Source organism: Canis aureus, chromosome 10 (genome assembly GCF_053574225.1).
Source record: "Canis aureus isolate CA01 chromosome 10, VMU_Caureus_v.1.0, whole genome shotgun sequence".
Classification (NCBI taxonomy): domain Eukaryota; kingdom Metazoa; phylum Chordata; class Mammalia; order Carnivora; family Canidae; genus Canis; species Canis aureus.
The window spans coordinates 62,681,460-62,694,822 of NC_135620.1; the positions used below are offsets into that span (position 1 = coordinate 62,681,460).

Below are 13,363 nucleotides of genomic sequence, written 5' to 3' on the forward strand. Positions count from 1 at the left end.
AAAAAAGACTTGACAAGCAATTAAAATACAGGAGGCGAAAAGCTGTTTAAAAAACACATCTAAACATGCCTTGAAATTATGGAATATCCAGCCCATGGAACACGACTCAGCAATGAAAAGGAACGCAGTGTTGATGGACATCACAACTCGGATGGATCTCAAGGGGAATTTTGCTGAGTGGCAAAAAGCCGACCTCAAAATGTTACACATACTATATGGTCTCATTTAGATCACATTCTGGAAATAAGATGTGGAGAGCAGAGTAGTGGTTGGTAGGTGTCGGGGACTGGGGAGGAACGGCGGTGGCTGTGGCTTTGCAGGGGCAGAAGGAGGGCATTTGTGTGGATGGAACAGTTCTTCATCTTGACAGAGCTAGTGATTATGTGACTCTCCATGTGACAAAGGGCATGGACCTAAATACACACACGAATGAGTACATGTAAAACTGGTACAATCCGAAGATCTACACGTTGTAGCAACGTCAACGTCACAGTTCTGATATCATGCTGGAGTTATGCAAAGTGTTATCTTTGGGGGAAACTGAATGAAGGGCACAAGGGAAACCCCTCGATACTATTTTTTGCGACTCCCATGAGTCTGTAACAATTTTAAACAGAACGACCTTTTGTTTGTTGTTCAACACCACACAATCTTAGAGTAGGAACTGACTTGGGAATCTGGAAGGACTACGGTGGGGGGGGGGGGGGGGCGCGGATAGAACTAGATCCTGAGGGAGGAGGAGGAAGGCAGGCAAGTCAGAGAAAAGGTTCTCCCGCGAGAGGACACAGTACGTACAAAGGCAGGGTTCTGGCGCCTGTGAGAATTCTAGGAGCCTGAGACACAGAACCTTGGTGGAAAGAGGAGACTGGGCAAGAAGAGCAGCAACAGCAGGAGGAGAGGCTGAGACAGGGGGAAGGGCCATTGGTAAGTCATCCAGTATGCCAGCTCAGGAACACCAGACTTTTCCACTGGCAACTAGAGGGGAAGGCACAGAAGAGCTCAGCAAAAAGGGACTCATTACTATTCGGAAGCCACACTGAACAGAGACAGTTTGTGTCCAAGACCTTGAACAAACAGCCCAGGAGGCAGAGCCTTTGCTCAACTATGGGTACCTCCACCTCCAGTCTGGAGCCAGGAGGGGATGAGGGCTCTGAGTAATGAAGGAGGAGAATCCCCAAAGCACAGGCTGAGCCCTGGCAGCCACTTGGGATCAGTCTACACAGGCTCACATAGCTATCACTCTGATGAAGCAGACAGCGACGTTATGGTGCTACAACTACAATCCCTGTTGTCCTGAACTCCTCTTCCTAGCTGTTAGCTTATCACGAAGAGTGTGTGGTGGGGGTGGGGGGTGGGGGCGGGTGTGAAAGTACAGATATCAAGGGCCTCTTTCCTAGAAGCCAAGAAAACAAAGGCAATGTCCCTAAGAGCCCCAGAGAGTGAGCCCCTGATAGGTCAACAACAGCACTGGACACGAACAGCATGGGGGAATTTGGAAAGATGCACTGTATGGGATTCCTTGGCTCCTAGAGTGGTTTTAGACTGTCTCAAGGGCAAAAGCCATCCTTTGTCCTGACAGTCAGTGGGGGCAACAGCACTGAGCCTAAGGGGAGGGCAGGTCAGCAGCACTTACTTTCCGATACTCCCTTCTGGCTGGAACCAGGGTGGCTCTTCTCATCACTTTCCTCACCAAACCAGTAGGATTTGGTGCAAGGAAAATACCAGGGTCTGGGGATTCCATACTGGCCTGCAAGCAAAAATAAAAACCAGGATGTAAGCCAAGCTCACCAACATCCCAGCAATCCCGAGGTATCCCAGCCAGAACTACTCCCTCTTTGACACAGCCTCTGGAGACGGAGCACCCTGGAATGGAGGTGGGGGCACTGGGAGCGCCCAGCTGCCAAGACCTACTATGTATAACGTACATTCTATACCTCTCTGAAGCCTTCAGACAACCCCACGAGGCAGGTTATCAGCCCCATTTTACAGATGAGGAAACTGAGGGATAAGTAGCTTACAGAGGTCACTCGGCCAGTTAAATGAAGGACTCAGAATCTGAACCCAGATCCGTAGGATACAAAATTGCATATTCAATGCAGGAAGCTCAAGGAGAGGCAATAAACATTCCGCATACACTCCCTTAGAGGAAAACCAGGGAAACCAGAAAAAGTTAAACCTCACTCTCTTAGAATTTGATCTATACTATAAAAACGTATCCAAGGCAGGTCTTGGTCAAGGAGATCTATCAAGGGAGGTATTAAAATGAATTTTTATGAATGTTAATTTGATTAAATCACAAGTAAGGGGCTTAGAGCCAACATATCTTATTAGCCACAGGCTGTACTCAGGAAACAGAACCTCTGCTGGTGGTTAATTCTGGGAATACAGAATTAAGAGAACTGGGCCAGCACTGGAAGGAAGACCCGCCTGGACTAGCAGACCCAGTGTGACCCAGCTGGGTTCACCTCCAAGCACCAACACTTAGCAGCTGTGTGTGTCCCCAGGCGAGTTACTCCTCTGAGTCCTAGTTCTCTCATTTGCAAAAGGTGCCTGTAAGAGCAAGTCCCAAAGTATACATGACACTTGGCGTAGCGCCTGGCACGCAGTGCTCAAGAAATGAGAGCTACAGCAGTGGTAAGAGTTGTACTTTTACCATGCTCCTCCTCGGATCGTTTGCTTGCCATGGGTCTAAGATCCTTACCACTTTCCAGGGAGCCCCCAGGCCCTGCAGAAATTCCAACACAGATAGGGGAGAGCTCTGCAGCTACAAATCACATTTCCATAGCCGATGGCTAAAGCAGCGTGGAAGCTCCACGTACCTGGAAAGACAGCCTCGATGTACCACGTCATCACTCCATAGAGAAAGGCGTCGAACAGCATCATGGAGACTGACGTGGTGAGGTTGAAGCCATCTTCCTCCATGGGGCTCTCAAACAGGTTGTCCCACTGCACCCCAATGCCCTGCTCCTCAAAAAGGGCAAAGTACTCACAGCCAAACCCAAAGGCCACAGGAGATAGCAGGCTCTGTGAGAAAGAGGCAAGAGTCACTTATCCATCTCCTTGTCTCTCATTTTCTAGCACTTCTAATATAAATTCCACCTAGAGAAATTTGAATTTGCAAAATGGATCAATTACAAGATATGGAAGTATTCACCTACAGATCCCTTGAGGGGAGTGGGCTCACTAGCAGCATACCAAAGGATTCTATTTATAACCCTTCATTCTGCACACACATTTCAGAAATGCATGCATGACAGAGCGTAAAACTTTTAGAATTTTATGCTTCCAAAGATGCCCCAAAGGCCCAGTAATCCTGCACCCACCCACCTACACACACACACACACTCTCATCTTCGGTTCTCAGCTTGGACTGCAAAGGGGAGGTGAAGCCCCAGGGGCTGCTGGGTGCACAGCTACTACCCAAGGGTGGTTGCTCACCACAAAGAGCTTGAGTGTGAAGCCCACATAGTCTTGCCACGCCACGCACAGCACGTAGGGCAGGTATAGGATGAAGTAGATGATGCCCCCACAGGCTGCCGCCAGGTTGGCCCTGGAGAAGAGTGTGCTGATGAGGAAGCACTGCAGGATGGTCACCACGGCGAACACAGACAGGAAGACAAACACCACGCTGGGGTCGCTGTAGGGCAGCAGGTTTCCTAACTGGGAAGGAAGAGACCTATTAAAAGTGCTGCCTCAAAATAATTAATTAATTAATTAATTAATTAAAATTAAATTAAATTAAATTAAATTAAATTAAATTAAATTAAATTAAGTTAAAAAGTGCTGCCTCAACAAGCAAGCCCATCCTTGCATGATCTATGGGAAGAAGGGTTTATTCATACTCATCTGAGAGCCAATAGAGAGGAGCAGCGCTGCTCATCATTCTGATCAGGACGCCTAAGTAAGGAGAATAACTAACCCAGGACCACACGGCAAAATAAGAATGGAGGCAGGAATAGAAGAGTCCAGGGCTGAGATTCATCAAGGTTCATCTCAATGGACAATTTTGTTCTTTGGTTCTCCAAGAAATACAATTACCTGACGTCTCCTTTTATAAGGACCGGGGCTCTGGGCACCAAGAAAGGGTTGTGGGGACAGCATTCTATGTGACTTCTCCTCTACCCCAAAAGCCATGGAAAATGGCCGGGAAATCTTATCCTCCACCTTGATAACCTGCCACGGATTCTGTATTCCCACAATCAGCCAAATGCTGTGGACCTTTCAAGTCTCTCTCTAGCCTGTTCATCTGGGTGTATCTGAGCAGGACCAGCCAGCATGTGGTCCCAGATCAGCTCTCAGCCACCAGCCACAGGACCACCACCCCTGCCACGGGCCTCCACACTTGCAATCAGATATTAGAGCATGAGCAGAGGTTGTTTTTAGCAAGAACCGCTCTGTCATAATGCTGGGTGACCTCGGTGAAGTCCTTAACCTTCCTTGGCCTCATTTCCTTATATGTTAAATGGGTTAGTGAGGCTATAATCAGAGAGCACAGGTGGATGTGCTCTAAACAGTGCCTGGCAATCAGTTGGGGCTCATTAGTATTAACAGTAGCTAGTATTAACCTAAATATTAGTTCCTCACCCTTTGCACTCCTCTGTCTTTGAAAAAAAACATTTATTTTTACATGATACATCCTTAAAACAAATCATTATAAGGAAAGAAGAGTAGCATATAAACCTATTAATACATGGGGTGGCACAGAACAGCAGTGCCCAGAGTCCCCTTGTTGTCTGGCTGCACACAGCCTCTAGGTGTCAACTCCTCTGATTTGGTCTCAGCCACAGAAAGCTGCCTGGCCCTGGGGTTCAGGATTATGATTGGGTGAGGGACCCCAGGGTCTCAGGTATCAGGGAGGGAGGCTTTGGGGCTGGATATCTCAGCTCAGTGAGGGAGAGCTCACTGGAAAGCTGTATATGATCCCAAGAGCCCATGGGGTTAGTCCCACACTGCCGCTCACAATACCTTCTCCTGCTCAATCCTGCAAATTGCCCGCCCCTTCCATAGATCTTGATCCCTAATAAATACCCATGCGCCAAACTCTCTCAGCCTCTGCTTCCAGAAAAACCCAACTTGCAACCATATGTATCCCTCTGATTATGGTTTTTAGAAATTCTGGCAGTATCACCAGCCAGTACATCTAAGGAAATGAACAGCTCTCAGATGCTGCCACAGACCACTGCCAAGCAGATGTCATGGCATAGGTAAGTGTGCGCCTACCTGGGAAGCAAGAGCCCTGGGTTCTAGGTTCTAGTCCTGCTCAGCCGCTAACCAGCTGGGCTGACCCTGGGCAAGTCACTCTCACCTTGCCCAAATACTGAATGAGGAAACTGCAGGAGATGACGCATCTGACCTCTTGCCTCCCAATTATCTTTGCTTCTCTCCTCACAGCCTGCGGGGGCTTGTTTAGGAGTTCCCTGGCAGCCAGGAACCAGTGTGGCAGCCTTACTTTCAAGATGACCACCAGCAGGCCGGCGCTCACGAGCAGCGGGATGAGGCTACTGATGAACCAGCTGAACCAGAGGATACCGCTGTCCAGACCCATGATGCGCATGGTCTCCTTCAGCCGTGCCTCCTTCTCGTACACGATGCCCTTGATGATCACGGCCACGGAGTAGATCCAGGCCAGCGTCATGAACAGAGGCATGGACCGGCTCATCACCCGCAGGAAGCTGGAGGCCCCAGAGAAGGGTGGGGGAGAATGAGAGGGAGTGAGAATCAGGCTCAGAGGCCAGTGCCCCCCGGACCCGCATGCCAGCAGAAGCCCCGAGACTGAGACTGAGTGAACAAGGGGCAGGCTCTCCAAGCTCCAAAACATACAGGTCATCACATGCTTCATGAGGAGCACAACGTGGTGGTGACCGTTCGACCTACCAGGTGCTGCCAAGCACCATTACTCTGGGACTTGCTTAAATCACTAGGTAACTACGTAACTTTTAAAGCACTAAAACAAAGAAACAAAAAAAACAACCCCTTCTCTCTCAAGAGTTCAACACCTTCAAGGGTCATCTCACTACTGACTTGCACAACTTTTATCACAGATAATGCAAAAAAAAAAGACTCCAGGCAGCTCTTGTAATAATTCAGATTCCAAACCAAAATAGGAAATGGAGCACCGTGAAGTAAAAGGGACACAGAATTTGGACCCTGGAATGCCAGGCCCAAGTCTCAGCTTTACTACTTATGCACTTCTCAGCAATGTGACAACAGGCAAGGGCCCTTAATGCCACTAAGCTCCCATCCTGTCCTGCTCTTAAGACATCCTTTCTAGAGTAAATCTGGGCTGAGTGGGTAGTGGGGGGGTGGGGGGGAGGCGGGTTTCTTTTGGAAAAGTCTGACTAATTTTTCTGAAGGTAAAAAACAAGATAATTCCAAGGGTGACTTGGAAGAGCTAGAGTGAGCCACACAAGGAAACGGTTGCTCAGTGCAAAGCAGAGGGCAAATGTTTAGAAGAGGAGCTCTGTTCCTTCTGTACTCTGATCTCTACACATATATATCACAACAGAGAATAAGAGAATTTCCAGAATTTGGAAGAGACGTTACATATCTCAGATGCTTGTAATAACTACACCTTGGCCCATGCTCTCCTACAAGAAATCATTAGAGGGGGTGCTGAGGTGGCTCAGTGGGTTCAGCGTCCAACTCTTGGTTTTGGCTCAGGTCATGATCTCGGGGTCATGAGAAGGGGCCCCCACACCCGTGTAGAGCCTGCTTAAGATTCTCTCTCTCCCTCTGACCCTTCCTCAAACCCCTGCCCTGCTCCTCTCTCTCTTTTTTTCTCTCTCTCTAAAAAACTAAAAAGAAATCATTAGATCCAAAGGCACAGTTCCCACAAGACCTTGGCAGCTTAGTAACTAAGCACAGAAAGATTATCTAAAGTCTAAGATAAAAAGGCCTTGTTCAAAAAAAAAAAAAAAAAAAGGCCTTGTTCAGTTTTATTTGGATTGCTTCAAAATGTGGTTTACCACTTATAAAGAGTAAGCGGATGAACTGACATGGAGTCAGCTTTTATAGGTCTAGATCAATGTTTCTGTGTTTGAGGGATCTATGTATGTGTGTATGTGCTTGCAGGTGTTTGTCACGCCACATGTTGAATTTGCAGATTGAGGGCACCTGGGTGGCTCAGCGGTTGAGTGTGTCTGCCTTTGGCTGAGGTCCTCATCCCAGGTCCTGGGATCGAGTCCCACATCGGGCTCCCCACAGGGAGCCTACTTCTCCCTCTGCCTGTGTCTCTGCCTCTCTCTGTGTGTCTCTCATGGACAAATAAATAAAATCTTAAAAAAAAAAATTGCAGATTGAGCAAAACTTTGACCAAAAGGGTAGGGTATGTAAACAATATAACTGCTGGTAACCACAGATGAAAAAAGAGGGAGGATTACCAGGATGTGCACATGTGTGCCAGTGATGTGGCTGGAACTACCTACATATGGCATCTTATTTTCTAAAGTTATTCACTGAATTTCAGAAAAGACTTTTTTTTTTTTGTGACAACACATATGAAATCATTAAAATCAAAGCATCCTACCTCCTTTGGGTATATGCACATGCATATGTGTGTGTGTAGGTACTCTCTCTAAGGACAGTGTTAACCTGTTACGTGAAGATGGTGGCTTGGTGGTAACTTACATGTCATCGACGTAACAGGGGTAGGGCATCTGTTGCACATAGACGCCAGTTTTCCTCTCGGTGCCCGTCAGCACCCTGATGATCGCCTGCTCCACCACATCTTGCAAGTAGGCAAAGCCCCCCCAGACGTACCGCATATCCTCAAAGGGGTCAGCCCGAGGACCCGGGTCCCAGTACCTAAAATCACATCACAGGTGATCAAATATTCCTTAGAACCATACATTTAAAAGAGCCAATCACCCACAATCCACCATCGTTACCGAGTCACTGTTCTCATCTAACATATTTGTGTCTTACTTTCTGCTCTCAGTCCTGTGCATATATTGAAACTGATACAGTCAGAGTGAGCATACCACCACCAGAAGGTTGGTTTAGTTTTAAACTCTTCCTTGGCTACCTAACGTTGCAGCAAGTGGACATGCCAAAATCTGTTTAATCATTCCCTTTTACATTGGTTGTTCACTCCTTTTTATAAAAAATAGGATAATGCTAGCACAGGAATCCTAAAGCCATTTCTTCTTTTTTTCCTGTTGATTTAATGCTGTGGGATTAATTCTCTTGAGCGAAAATGCTGAATCAAAAGATGATTATTTTAGGACCTTTGAAAAAACTGTCTCTGGCAACGGGATGTACCACTTTCACCAAAATCATGCCACCAATTGGAGTTATTTTTTGGTGACATTTCTACCAAATTAGTACTTAAAACAAAGTGCCTCTAGTCATATTAGCTGCTCTTGACTTCCCCCAAACTGGCTGGTGTGGTGGGCTTGAACTCACCCATCCTTGATTTTATTTGTCCTCTCCACATTGTCAATGTCCATTCGGATCTTGTACTTGACGTGACGGGGCAGCTCAATACTGCCCGGAGTGATTCCGGTGAACACGATACCAGCCCAGAACTTCCTCTCATCCAGCAACTCCATAGACTTGTTGATAAGCCGGACTTCTGTTGCTACTGGTTCCAGCTTGTTCAGGTTGACACACTGATGGAAAAACGGCCTTCATGAGAAACTCCAGCCTCCAGGAAAACAAGCAGTGCCCAAGGCAGACTCTGTCCCAAGAGGGACGTGCTAACTGCGTGACATTTTTGTCCTCACTCTCTCCTCCTCTCCAAAGTCATTTTCCAAGATTCGATTGAGAATGGACCCTTTTGTTTTTTAACAGCAATTTAAGAGAAATGCTAGAAGTATTTAGAGATAAGTTATTTATATTGATTTTTGTGGAGGGAAAGAGGTTGAAACAATTGATCAGACCTCATTTTCCTGTTTTTCTGGCAATTTTGAATCATAAAGAACCAAATAAGCATAACAAAAAATAAAGAACAAAACAAAAACAAAAACACACCCAGGCCCTTATCTGTCCCTATTAAGTCACATAATTTTTAAGAAGAGATTTTTAAAATATAATGTATCCTATTAGTTCTTAGAGAAATTTCATAAATAATGCCTTTTTAAGGGCATGCTTTCTTGCCATTAGGTATTGAGCTGTGAAACCTTGGGAAAACCTAGGAGACCGTGGACAGAAACACTTTTGAGTCAGAAAGAATAAAGCTAGAGTTAGGTCTATTTATCCATTCAGTCATTCAACTAACATTTATGAGTGCCTTCCGTACACCAAGCCCTATATTAGGTTTGGGGAATCTGGAAATAAAACTAGACACTATTTCTAAACTTTCCTCCAATCCACACCTTATTGTACCATCTCAGAGAAAGAAGCCAAAGACTTTTCAAAATGATCCACAGAACAGATCCTCACCTCCATGAATCGAGAGATGGTCTGAATTGCCTGGTCGGTCTCATTGAAGGCTTCTCTCCAGGTGTACACAGATCCATTAGCAGACTGGACATCCTCTGGGTGCTTGGCCAGAAATGCCAGGATATCTTTGGCAGTCCAGTCTAAGCCATCTAATCGCTGTTCCCAAAAGTGGTCATTGCTTCTGCTGTCCAACAGTGTCTGGCATTCCAGTGAGAAAGTACAATCAATAAACACCAACTAAGCCTAGATACTAACACTTACATGATTTACAAAACCTAACCTTTTTACAGATACCGTCTCTTTTTTTAATCTTCACAGAAAATTGTGAGGTAGATAACAGTGTTCCCATTTTATAGGGGAGAATACTAAGGTTGAAAAAATGTATGATTTTAACTAAGGCTGAGTCATAACGTTATCAGGCATGGAGCTAAGACTCAAAGTCAGAGTAGTCTGCATCCAGAGTTCATGTTTCCAGCCTAGCTTAATAGTATCGACCACAATAACAACAGTGATGATACTTACTCTGTACAATCTTTATATTAGATCATTGATATGTTTTATCTCACTCAGCTCCCTAAGCAAGATCTGTCTAAAAATTCCCATTTTACAGATGAGAAAACAGGTTCAGAAAGCTCAAGCCCCTAACACAAGGTCACACAGCTAATAAGTAGCAAAGCCAGGGTATGAAACATGGACTCTGATTCCAGTGTACCTTCCCCTTGCATTGTATCATCTTCCTCTATTGAGATTCAAGCTGATGACTCCTCATAAACACCTTATGTCTAGTCTGAATTAAGACAAACCCACTTGTGCTGTTTAGCTTGAGGGAATGCCACCGCTATAAAACCAAGTAAAATTGTAGGATGTATGGGTTATGATGCAAAAGAGGCCTGTCTTCCAAGACTTGTTCCCTAGCTGGTTGGTTCCCCATGTGAGTCCACACAGAAGAGAAGGACAAACTAATCTGATGTTCAACGAGTAGATCCAGAGACCTGGGGCAGAAGCCTGCACAGGTACTGCCAGAAAGACGGGTTAAGCTCAGCTCACGGAATAGGAGAAGCAGGTATAGCTCCTGTCACAACTTCGAGGGGGGGGGGGAAGATGAAATTCTGGCTCTACTGAAATGGAATCTCTAAGGAGCAAAACACTGCTACTTATTAAATCAGTCTTATTTCCACTAACAATTTAAGTTTCCCCCCCATGTGGCTTCATATTTATTATTTTAATGGGAGCATAATGGTTTTATGGAGTATATATACTATAATTTCATGAACTATTCCCATACTGCTAAGAATTTAGCCTATTTCTAATTTCTCACAATAACAATTATTACAGCAATAACATTTCCACTCATACAGTGACTTCTTTAAAATTATTTCTGTAGGATACATCCCTGAGGGTGTACAGAATAGAGATACACAGGATAGCACTTTATTTTTTTAATGGCTCTTGCAATTTTCATTCCAAATTGCTTTCCTATAGGGAGCAACAATCTATACTATCCTCAATAAGACACATTAAGTATTTTTGTTAACAGATACAAATTTTTACCTCACAAAAGTTCACAGGGGTATGGGTTAGCAATTCTGAAATGGCTTTCTCTGGAGACTTGAACAAGAAAGAGCTGAATGAAGACACACGGCATTTGGGGCGAGGCTGGTCCTGTCCAATGTGACTTCTGAGCAATATGGTTAGGGAAGGCAGCAAGACCAGAAAGATGTGACCAGTGAGACTGCTGATCACACAGCCATTCTGGAGTACTTGAGGGGGTTAAGGGACCTACAATCACCCTTAGGAGTGGTAGCCAGGGAGGAAGCAGGGCCTTGAGATGAAGGAGGCCCAGAGCAGCTCAGAAAAGAGAACAGCTGATAGTCTGTGGGTTTCATGACTCAACAGAGACGTGCTTCTCAACTGGGGGGCGGTGGGGGGGGGGGGTGATGCAGTACATGTAGACAGGGTTGGAAACAGCAGAAAGATAAGAACTACCACAAGGGAGAATGGTGGTTGCCAGGGGCTAGGAGTGAGGGAAGTGGGTAGGTCAAAGGGTACAAAGTTTCAGTTACGCAATATGAGTAAGTTCTGGAGATCTAATGCACAGCAGAATGACCATAGTTAACAATACGGTACTGCTGGGGCGCCTGGGTGGCTCAGTCAGTCAGTTGAGTGTCTGACTCTTGGTTTCAGGTCGGGTCATGGTCTCAGGGTCATGGGATTGAGCCCAATGTCAGGCTCTGCAATCAGCATGGAGTCCGCTTGTCTCTGTCCCCTCCCCCTCCCCTCCTGCTCCCCTCCCTACTCACATACTCTCTCTCTCTCTAATAAGTAAATCTTAAAACAAAAACAAAAATATGACTGTATTATATACTTGAAATGTGCAATGAGGCTACTTTGTGAGGTGATGGATATGCTATTTAGCTTCACTGTGATGATCACTTCACAATGTATACTAACTCAAAACATGGTGTACAGCTTAGACAATTTTTATTTGTTAATTACACTTCAATAAAGCTGAAAAAAGAAAGAAAACCGAGAGCTACGGCCAAAAGAAGCCACAAGCCTCAGGCATAACCTCACATAACAGACACGAGGCTGTAGGAGGTGCAGAGGACTGAGCAGCACAAGCTTGTGGAGTAAGAGAAACACTCCTTAAGAGAGAAAAGAAAGCAGGTGAAGAGGCCCCTTTAACTTCCACCCACAGACTGATGCATCCGGAATCAGTGTCTCCAGGTTAACCGCCTCCCCGCACTCCAGGCCTCAGTATCCCCTGGCATATGGGAAATCTCCACCATCCACCTACTAGAAACCTTTTCCCCTCCACAACGAAGCAGCCACCAGGCTTCACCTCCTGCTGAAGTCTTGGCCACCCACTTAGCTAGTCTCCACTCTGGCCTCTGCCTTCCATCTTTCCACACTTCAATCCACCTGACATACCAGATTAATGCATCTACCCATCTCTCCTTGCTTCAAACTTGTTAATGGTCCCCCACAGCTTAAAGTAAAAGTTCTTGGTATTACACACAAGGCCCTCCAAACTACATGCCATGCCTTCCTCCCCAGCCACAGTTTCTACATTTCCTATTGCACATCTTGGACTCTCCCAGCAGAATTACTAACGAATGCCATGGCCACGTTTACAAGGGCTTTGTCCCCTAAGCACCGCGAGCTAGTCGTTGCTGGAACATCCAAGCCAAACTCTCCACTTAAAAGTAGGGGAAGCAATTAATATTATAGGTCAACTATACTTCAATTAAAAATTTTAAAATAAGGGGTACCTGGCTGAATCAGTTGGTGGAGCATGCGACATGAGCTTGGGGTTGTGAGTTCAAGCCCCAGAGTAGGTCGAGATTAAATAAATAAAATCTTATTTTTAAATCAGTCAATCAGTAGAGGAAGGAAAGCCTCTATCTGCCTACAGATCGAAATTCATGGAATCCCGTCAATAGGGCCCCTTATAATCTCCTGAGACACATAAGGAGAGACATCCAAAAAGTAAAAATCTGGATTCCAAGGACAGAACCAGGAAGAACAGGCCCAAGACTACACCTAAGGTCAATGGAGCTCTGTGTGGCTGGATCACGTGACTTCCTTCTCAAGGAGAGACTGGAGCCCAGTGGAGACCCATACTTGAAAGGCATGAATTGTTATTATTACTAGTCAGGAATTATTCCATATATCCATGCAAATCATTGTTGATGTTTTTCTCACCAAAGTCCCTTACGAATTCCGCATATGTAACAGGACTAGAGCAACAAAGATGACTCCAGCTTTCCCATCCCGGGAAGGCCCCATCGCACCCCCTACCCAGGGCATCAAGGGGGAATCCTAAGCCTGCAAAAGTACCTTCCAGGTAGGCACTGCCGCTAAAACCTGGCTATCCCTCTGATCAATGAGGTGTCAAGACAAGAAACCTGGTAAAATCCATTCTTGCTTCTTAAATCTTTTTTTTTTTTTTTTTTTAATTTTTATTCATGATAGGCACACA

The 13,363-nt window shown here is 45.6% G+C and overlaps 1 protein-coding gene across 5 annotated transcripts in view; it reads right to left on the minus strand.

Moving 5' to 3' along the window:
- ABCA1 (ATP binding cassette subfamily A member 1) overlaps window positions 1-13,363 on the minus strand; it is a 128,645-nt gene that overhangs the window by 39,484 nt on the left and 75,798 nt on the right. For all 5 annotated transcript variants that reach the window (XM_077912764.1, XM_077912766.1, XM_077912763.1 and 2 more), the window contains exons 12-18: window positions 9,382-9,579; window positions 8,404-8,609; window positions 7,627-7,803; window positions 5,450-5,672; window positions 3,439-3,660; window positions 2,820-3,024; window positions 1,634-1,747 (exon numbers count right to left, since the gene is read on the minus strand). In XM_077912764.1, coding sequence (XP_077768890.1) covers window positions 1,634-1,747; window positions 2,820-3,024; window positions 3,439-3,660; window positions 5,450-5,672; window positions 7,627-7,803; window positions 8,404-8,609; window positions 9,382-9,579 — 1,345 coding nt within the window. The remainder of the gene's footprint in view (window positions 1-1,633; window positions 1,748-2,819; window positions 3,025-3,438; window positions 3,661-5,449; window positions 5,673-7,626; window positions 7,804-8,403; window positions 8,610-9,381; window positions 9,580-13,363) is intronic.